This window comes from Periplaneta americana, chromosome 16 (genome assembly GCF_040183065.1).
Source record: "Periplaneta americana isolate PAMFEO1 chromosome 16, P.americana_PAMFEO1_priV1, whole genome shotgun sequence".
Lineage (NCBI taxonomy): Eukaryota > Metazoa > Arthropoda > Insecta > Blattodea > Blattidae > Periplaneta > Periplaneta americana.
Window position 1 is genome coordinate 136,496,832 of NC_091132.1, and position 10,395 is coordinate 136,507,226.

Below are 10,395 nucleotides of genomic sequence, written 5' to 3' on the forward strand. Positions count from 1 at the left end.
AATTTAGATAACTGACTTGATATACAGAGTAAAGTCAAAGTTTAGATAACTGACTTGGTATTCTTACAGATTAAATTCAAAGTTAAATAACTGACAGAGTAAAGTCAATGTTTAGATAACTGACTTTGACATACAGAGTAAATTCAAATGACTCGGTATACTGGTACTTACAGAGTAAAGTCAAAGTTTAGGTAATGACTTGGAATACTTACAGAGTAAATTCAAAGTTTAAATAACTGACTTGGTATACTTACAGAGTAAAGTCAAAGTTTAGATTACTGACTTGATATAGGCTACTTACAGAGTAAATTCTAAATTTAGATAACTGACTTGATATACAGAGTAAAGTCAAAGTTTAGATAACTGACTTGGTATTCTTACAGATTAAATTCAAAGTTAAATAACTGACAGAGTAAAGTCAATGTTTAGATAACTGACTTTGACATACAGAGTAAATTCAAATGACTCGGTATACTGGTACTTACAGAGTAAAGTCAAAGTTTAGGTAATGAATGACTTTGAATACTTACAGAGTAAATTCAAAGTTTAAATAACTGACTTGATACACTTACAGACTAAATTCAAAGTTTAGATAACGGACTTGGTATATTTACAGAGTAAATTCAAAGTTTTCATAACTGACTTGGTACTTAGAGTAAATTCAAAGTTTAGATAACCGACTTGGTATACTTACAGAGTATAGTCAAAGTTTAGATAACTGACTTGGTACCTACAGAGTAAAGTCAAAGTTTAGATAACTGACTTGGTACTTACAGAGTAAATTCAAAGTTTAGATAACCGACTTGGTACTTACAGACTAAATTCAAAGTTTAGATAACTGACTTTGTATACTTACAGAGTAAATTCAAAGTTTTCAAAGTTTAGATAACTGACTTGGTACTTACAGAGTAAATTCAAAGTTTAGATAATCGACTTGGTATACTTACAGAGTAAATTCAAAGTTTAGATAACTGACTTGGTACTTACAGACTAAATTCAAAGTTAGATAACCGACTTGGTATACTTACAGAGTAAATTCAAAATTTAGATAACTGACTTGGTACTTACAGAGTAAAATCAAAGTTTAGATAACCGACATGGTACACTTACAGAGTAAATTCAAAGTTTAGATAACTGACTTGGTATCTTACAGAGTAAAATCAAAGTTTAGATAACGACTTGGTACTTAGAGGATAAATTCAAAGTTTAGATGACTGACTTGCTATACTTACAGAGCAAAATCAAAGTTTAGATAACTGACTTGGTTCTTAAAGGGTAAATTCAAAGTTTAGATAGCTGACTTGGTACTTACAGAGTAAATTCAGAGTTTAGATAACTGACTTGGTACTTACAGACTGTTCCAGTAGATTGCATGTCCCTCGTAACTGCATCCACAATACTTGCACTTGGAATCAGTTCATTCTCACTTTTGTTACTGCCACATTCTGTCACTCACTCATCTTCAACTTTTCACTTTTTAATCAGAAACTTATTGATATCGGTACTAAACTTAAAATAAAAAAATACTGCATATAAGACTTGTCAATCGAACTAACAATCAACCACAAAACATGCCAGGTCACAGACAAACTGGCGTTAAGACTGCAAGCCTACAAACAACTGACTGGTCAATGCAAACTGCACATGCAACACCAAGTTTCCTGCATTGTTGCCAGCTCGTATGTTAGTGTGCTGCCAGGAGAGTGTGCCATGAGCAAAAAAGATTGAGAACCACTGGTATAGATTGAATGAATCTGAAAGTTGCATGTGCTTGTTTATTATTTCTCACATTCTGGCTAAGTTCTGTATCTGGTGATGGACCAATAATTGTGACTTCATGTCTTTATCCTGGAAGATAGTGAGATAATTTGGGGCAGAAGATATAACATTTGTTTAATATATCAACAAAGTTCCTATACTAACCAGTAATCTGACTGTCACCAAAAAGTTTGTATTACTTTCACGTGCTAAATACTAGACCACTAGGGAACAAGGTACCGTAACCTAGTATTTAACACGCGAAAGTAATACAACGAGCTATGTATTCCGAAGTGATATGATGTTAAAAGTTATGTAATCAAGATGTATAAAAGTTTTATTTTTCTTCTTGTTTTTCTCTTCTTTCTCCTCCTCCTGCTCCTTAATCTTCCCTTTCCCTTCCTCATCTATCTGCTCCATCTCTTCATTTTCTTTCTCTTCTTTCACAACCTTAGTCTTCCTCTAAATTGCTACAGGAAGTCATATTAGTCCAGTAATTGTCGGTGAGAATCTTCTGTGGAAAAGTGCCCCAAAAATAAAATAAAGAATATCTCTGAAATAATGTACAAATATAGAATTTAATTTTATTGTGACATATCCCTTCTTATTCGTCGTCTTCTTGTACTTTTTCATTTTCTTGTCTTCCTCTTTATTATTTTCCTCGTCCTCTATCTCTTCTTTATCTTCCTCTCCTCCAAATAAGATAGAGGAATAATTTAAATCTATTACTGTTTTCAGGTTTTAAATAATCCTAAATTTTAGTTCCACTTGTTGGTAGTACCGTACTGTTGTCTTTTTAGACTCTCCTCCATTATCACAAACTGTCTTTTTCTACACTTTGCATTACGACCATATTACTTAATTTCAAAGGTTTCTGATATTATTAATAGACCTTGAATTTTAGGTTTTATGCCTATTTTTTCCTGAAGGAATAAATAAAAACCAATGATATATGATATATTTATTCCACCAGCTTACATCAGTCGTGATGGCACTTCACATTTCTGTATACAGTGCCATCACTCCCTTGGATACATAACATTCTGCTTACGCTTTTTCTAAACCTCCGGCTATTACATATAAATGACCCTGATCACTTTTCCTATCACGTCCCTCACCTCTGTTTCCCTTCCTTCTTCATATATTTACCCTCCCTTTCCTAGTTATCTATCTTATTCGTACTAATCTCATTTAACTAAACAATCACTTCTCTCAACCTCTTATTAATTGTTCCAAACATTGTTTATATTTGTTGAACTCTTCCATACTTGTTAACTTATTCAATTGAATCACTAATGTTCACTAACCACTTATTGCCATTAATCTAATCTGTATATTTTCAGACGAAGTAGTTTCTACAGTTTTATTACATTTCCATTCCCATTTTCTTAATTATATTTGTATCACTACTTACTTATTATCACTCTCTGGTTATTACTTGTATCTTATCCTTTTTCACTATTATTCCCTTGCCTATCACTTTTTTCACTTTATCACTTTCCTAAGTTTTGTCACTCATGCATACTATTTTCACTTTATCACTTTCCTAAGTTTTGTCACTCATGCATACTATTTTCACTTTATCACTTTCCTATGTTTTGTCACTCATGCACCAACCTCTTAAGGTATAAGTTTTCTGTCCCTTACTTCTTCCCACAGACAAACCTCTATTCGATGTCACTAATGTTACTTCATCCCATCCAGTTCTTGCAGAATCTTATCTTCTTATCTTGGTATCTTCTTCATCTCTCGTTCCCTTCTGTAATTGCTGATCTATATTTGTTCTTCCAGCTGGATTCACTGAACTCTTTTTGCTGTTCTCAGCTCCTGTATGCCGTCCTGTTCTCCCCTGTCTACCTGATGTCGTCATCATAATTTTAGTGCAAGTCTCTTGTTTCTTCTTTAATTGCTTGTTGACATCCTCGTCCGCTGCTGTTATAAAAACCAATGATGTAGGTACACGTTTCATGATAAGTTATACCACCTGGCAGAATTTAACTATGCCTAAAAATGCCTACTTCACCCATTGGTACCTATTTTGTGTTTTTTGAGCCTAAAATTGCCTAAATTAAATATTTCCGGAGATCTTCGGGATTTTTTAATTTCCCGGAAAAATACGAAGTTGTAACTCAGAATTTTTTTCTTCTAATTTATGAAATTATTTTTTTTAAACAAAACCAATCTCTGACATACGAGATGTGTTAAAAAATATCGAACCTTTAGGCGACAAAAATACATTATTTATTCATACACAATACATTTTGTCTAATCTTCTTCAAAGTAGTGCTCTTGGTAATGCACTTCTCCCAGCGGTCCTGCCATTGTTGGAAGCACTTCTGGAACACATCTTTTGGAATGGTGTTCAGCTGGGCCATTGCGTTCCACATAATGTCTTATCTTGATTAAAATTAGTCTCTTTCAGCTGCATTTTCAACTTGAGGAATAACCAAAAATCACACGGAGCAATATCAGGGGAGTAGGGAGCCTGACGAACCACAGAAATGCTGTGTTTGGTCAAAAGTGTTTGAATCAGATGCGAAGAATGGGTGGGTACATTTTCGTGATGGATCTGCCAAAGTTGTTGCTGCCCACAGGTCCGGTCAAAATTGAATGTACCGATTCAATGCTTATCCCCACCTTATTCGCAAGTTCTTGGACTGTGATACGACGATCCTGCATTGCCATTTCGACTTGTTGAAGGCCTAGCAGGACGCGGTTTGCTGTCCACTGATGTGTGCCGTCTTTAAAGTTGTTGTATCATTCCTTCATCTATGAGATGCTCATGGCATCATCCCTGAAAGCCTGTTGGATCTTGTTTCCACTTGGGTATCGCCAACTAAAATTTGATGCAATATCACTGCTCAAGTCATTTCAACATTTGACAATCTGACTGGGGTTCATTACACTTCCTCATTCATTAATTTTATATTTCTTACATCCATTTTGTTGTTAATGATTGTGATATTATGTGGTATTACACATTTTTCTTCTTCTTCTTCTGCCAATACATAGTTTTGGGTTGTTTCCCGTCTGTGAACTACAAATGGAATTGGTCCGTCCAACGTTGGTGAGGTCTGCCTAAATCTCTTTGTCCTCGTGGATGGTAATACAACAGTCTCTTTGGTAAACGATGATCAGGCATCCTAAGAAAGTGGTTTCTCCATTTACGTTGATAATGTTGGACGTCTGTGGTCATCTCCTCAACTTCCCACTGATTTCTTATGTTGTCGCTCCTAATGCGGTCCCGCAAGGTAACTCTGTCAGTGATTGTAGAAATCTCATTTGTGATGCGTTGATTCTATTTATTTCCTTTTTCCGCAGTGTCCAATATTCACTGCCATATAACAGAGCTGGTTTTGATATTATGTTATGAAATCAGATTTGGACCTCCTTTCGCATTTGTTTTCCAAAGTTCCTTCTCAAGATACCATTTAATTGATTATATTTCAATATATTTTTATTTATGTCTTTTTGATAATTATACAAAGAAATATGACTTCCTAAATATACAAAATCTGTCACTTGTTCTATTATTTTGTTATCAACCACTATTTTTGCTTGTAGAAGGTTTTTGCCAGAAACTGCTATTACTTTTGTCTTTTCGGTTGATATTTTCATATTGTATTCTTTTAAAACCATCTGTAGTTTAAAAACAGAGCGCTGTAATTCGTCTTCAGTTTCTGCAAACAAAACTTGGTCACCTGCATGTATTGTTGTATTTAGTCTTGTGTGTTCGTCAATTTGTATGCCTTGTGGTGCTACTTCATTCCATTCTTGAATTGCTCTGTTTAAGTATACTATAAACAAAAGGGGGGGGAAAGGCCACAACCTTGTTTAAGTCCTTGGTTAGTTAGTATTGTTTCTGTATATTTGTCATGATCTAGTTTAATTTTTATAGTAGTTGTTTATAGGATTTAACAGATTTTCTTGAATGCCGTAAGATTACAAAATTAACCATAACTTTTCTCTATTGACTCTATCATATGCTTTTTCATAAATTACACATTTTTTAAAAGCCTAAAATAGTATTTTTAGAACCTACTTCAGTTTTTAAAGCTTATTTTAGGTGTCTAAATCTACATTTTATTTTAGAGTCTAAAAATCCTAATTATTAGATACAACAAAATTTAACATTAAGCACTGTTGTATATTGTACATTTCTTTATGTAAGCTACAAATATTTTAGAAACCAGTATGTGAATTACAGAGCGTTCGCCTACGGGTGGGGCCAGGAAAGCGGCCTGCCTGCAGTGTCGCTTGCGGGAATCATCTATCTGTAAGCTTCCACTTTCTATACTATACTCTGTAGGGTTTTAATTTTAAAAGTTTAGCAGCAGTAAAGACTGATGTTTTTGAAACACTAACTTCCTGTGAAACACGTCTTAGAGATTTATTAGGAGAGCGTGTAAATGATGCACTGATTTCATCAAATTTTTCTCCCATCAATACTCTTTGTTTTCACTTAGGAATTGTAGCATTTATCGACCCTGTTGTCCTTAATTTGTTAACAAGACTTCTAACAGTTTCTCTACCCTGAATTGGAGCACCCGAATATTTCACTTCAAATTGCCTACGCACCTCTCTACATGACTCTGTTTTCACATATGCATCATACAAAAAAACTCTTTGTTCAAGCGTGAATTTTGCATTTTGCATTGTTAACAAATTTTACACACACGCTGAATATTTAAGCAACTGTGTCAAGAAACTGCACTGTACGTGTTAAATACTGCAACATCTGGCTCACAACTGATAACTTGTCGACCTTGATGTCCTTGATTGTCAAGCGTGTCTCAACAACTGCACGCACAAAGCAGCGTATCAGTACATGCCGCTTTCCTGGCCTCACCCGTAGGCGAATGCTCTGTATTTACATAATCGTTATATCACTATTCACCATGCAAAGCTTTTAAAATTAGAAGTAAAGCTAACCTTCTTCTTGGTAATGGCTTAATGGTCTGAATTTTGAAGAAATATGTTTTAACAAAAATAATTAAGTTTTCCTTATGATAGAAAATATTTAAAATTTATTAACAGAGTTAGAAGGCCTATTCTCTGTGTGACACTCAAGTCATTGTGTTATACATTTAGTATTTAACTTCTGTATTATTTTTAATATCAATTGCTGTAATTGGTATGACTTTTATGAAAATATTTAATTCACTACACGAACTTCTTTTAAAGTAGTTACCCAAAAACGAAATAAAAAGACGTGAATAAAAAATCGTCAATGGAATTTAAGAAATAATCTTTACTATGACTCTTTTCACTCACAATTTATCATCTCAGACATAATTTAATAATGCATTAACTTAAGGAGTAAGTAATACAAATATGCTATTTTGCCATTGACTGATCCAAAGGGCTTCTTGAAAAACTGAAGTTTCCTAGGTGCAGCCTACTGTTTTCTAAAGGCCTGATAACAATGCAATATTGGTTTCCACATTTCTGGATCATTCTAGTCTAGCGGCAGGCTATTAGGTTCCATTTCTAAGGAGGAAATTTACAAAACGAAATTAATTTCCCTATGATACTGTATTTTTCTGTGTGTAAGACACACCCCAAAATTTAAAGCAGTTTTCTTGGAAAAACTAAAAAACTGATATGATGATGATAAAAAAAAATTCACTGTTCTTTCAAAACCTGCAAATTCATTCAAAATAAGAATAAAGGGAATGTGTATAGTTGTACTACAGTCTAGTATATACAGTCACGAAGCTTGGGATGATTTTTTGCATTTCTCGCGATAGTTGCTAGCCGCTTGGAGCGCTGTATTAGGAACAATAGACTGTGCCACTGCCGTAAGGCAGACCATATGATTCGCATTTAAACTTTATAAATTAGTTAGAATGCATAAAGAGTAATATATATTTCTCTAAAATGTAGTGTAATTGCATTAATAAAATTACGGCCTGGTCTAGATCGAAAAGGCATTGACTGTGCGGTATTTCGCATTGTGAAAAGTTGTGTAAACTGTGAAATGTTCGTTATTGGTTGTAATAGCTGTAAATGGCTAAAATACAATAATTTGAATAATAATATAGGACAAGGAGACGATTGTAGCACTATAAATTGTAAACAAAAGAGGTCAGAGTTATCCTTCTTCCGAAAGATCCAGGAAGGTGAGTTTATAAATTATAACATATATTTTATGAAAATAATATATTAACCTTATGTATTTTATATTTCAATAGTGGAAGGAGGGTGTTAATTTTTTCAAAAGAACACAATATCGAAAGTACAATACATTTTATCATCTGCTAGGGAAAGGGTCTGTGATGAGGCGATAGTAGCGATCTTGGTGGTTAGCAACTATCTATGGATGCATATTTAGTAAGTATTGAGCTTCGTGACTGTATACAGGGTGTTTAAAAAATACGGGGCATAATTTCAGGTATGTATTTCCCACATGTAGACAATCAAAATAGTTCATTACAACATGTGTCCGGAAATGCTTTATTTCCGAGTTATGACCTTCACAACATTGAAATTCACCGGAACGTTTTTCTTTCCGCAGGTCGTTGTCATTACAGAAGATGTTCAAAATGTCCACCTCCTGCTTGAATACAGACCTCACATCGATGTCTCATTGACCTGCGAACACGATCCCAAACTCCAGGAGTACTTGTAAACAGACTTACGTGGCAGGCGTACACAAACTTCCTGGAAAACACCATACCTCATGTTTTAGAAGACACTCCACTGATCAATCGTCAACACATTCACTTCTTGCATGATGGAGCTTCTGCACACATCAGTCGTACGGCTCGCCGGTACTTGGATCGAAGGTTTCCTGATCGATGGATAGGTAGAGGTGGCCCAATTGCTTGGCCTCCACGCTCACCTGATCTGAACCCTCTCGATTTCTACTTGTGGGGCCATTTAAAATCATTGGTTTATTCGTCTCCGGTGCCTGATTTGGAATCCCTTCGGAATCGAATTGTGGCATGTTTTGAGGACATACGCAATACTCCTGGAGTTTGGGATCGTGTTCGCAGGTCAATGAGACATCGATGTGAGGTCTGTATTCAAGCAGGAGGTGGACATTTTGAACATCTTCTGTAATGGCAACGACCTGCGGAAAGAAAAATGTTCCGGTGAATTTCAATGTTGTGAAGGCCATAACTCGGAAATGTAGCATTTCCGGACACATGTTGTAATGAACTATTTTGATTGTCTACATGTGGGAAATACATACCTGAAATTATGCCCCGTATTTTTTAAACATCCTGTATACTAGACTGTGGTTGTATCTCCACTGTATAAGTGCATTCTAATTTTAAGGCATATTTTGAGGGTAAAGCACATCTTCTTATACATCAACAAATATGGTATACTGGTAACAGAGGATAATGATTAACAGAGAAATATTTACATCGTTGCTAATTTTAGTATCAGATATTAATGGAAATTATGATTCATAAAGGCAAGAAGGATATTTAGAAGGATTCATTGCTTAGGATAGTATTCAGCCATTCAAAAACAACATTAAATACGAGTATAGTGGGTGAAATATGTGAAAATCATATCCTTTACAGCTGAATTTCATTAAAGTGATAGTCTGTAACTAAATAAACATGATTATAGTGTCACTCAGTGAATTACCAAAAGTTATCAAGTTATAGTCATAATGGTGAAACAATTAACAGTATAAAAGTTATTGTTATTTCTTTTGTGCAGGCCAATAATGCAAGATTAAATTTCATAGATGGATCTCTGATGATGATAGCTGGATGTATGCCTTTTTCTTTAGTATATTTATTCAATATCAAGTACTGAAGGCCCAAAACATTTTGGAATATGAAGACGGCATTACTGATGAAAGATAGAGTGTGAGAATGGAGGAAAAAAAAAAAAACTTGAAATCAAAACAAGATTGATGTGTAAATGAATAATTGTATACTAAAAAATAAAGAGAAAATAAATATTATACTGTACTATTTATTGCTATCTCATGACTGTATGTATAAACCCGAATCTAACTGGGGCCTATATCATGAAGTACAAATTACAAATTTACAGGAAGTAGTTTCTGTACCTACAAGTTACAGTAAAAAAGGTACCGATACTTATGTTTCACAAAACATTCGAAAATATTCCTGTAATTGTAACAGTGACTTATAAAATGTTGGCCATGAGTGATCTGGAAACGAGAAAATCGATAATATTGCAAAACAGGCAACATATTTACAACCAAGACCTCTTCAAGTGATATCTCTATCCAGTGCTTTTGCTTTAGTAAAGTCTCATTTTACAAACCTATGGATCAACAATTGGCTCTCTTCTGACAAAGAAACAATTTTACAGTCTGTACAAAAGAAACCAAATGACCTGGAAATGTACAAAAACTTGCCCAGACATATTCAAACATTTTTAACAAGAGCCAGAACAGGTCACATTGTCACACAATTGTACCTACACCGTTCTCACATTTTTGATAATCCTACTTGTCTGTGGTGTAATAATCATGATGAAGATCTGGAACACATTCTTCTATACTGTCCATCCATAAACCACAAAAGAAATAAATTAAAATCATCAGTACCAGTTGCAGAAGACATAGCCCTGCAGTATATATTGACTACACCCCACCTCTGACTACTAGCAACAGGCATCTATAATGAACACCGATCAAAA

General features: G+C 34.5%; 1 protein-coding gene across 3 annotated transcripts in view; it reads left to right on the top strand.

Moving 5' to 3' along the window:
* Positions 1–9,688, top strand: part of LOC138691244 (carboxypeptidase D-like) — a 136,138-nt gene extending 126,450 nt beyond the window's left edge. For all 3 annotated transcript variants that reach the window (XM_069813065.1, XM_069813060.1, XM_069813064.1), the window contains one exon: positions 9,439–9,688. In XM_069813065.1, coding sequence (XP_069669166.1) covers positions 9,439–9,537 — 99 coding nt within the window. In that variant the 3' untranslated portion in view covers positions 9,538–9,688. The remainder of the gene's footprint in view (positions 1–9,438) is intronic.
* Positions 9,689–10,395: the final 707 nt, after the last annotated feature.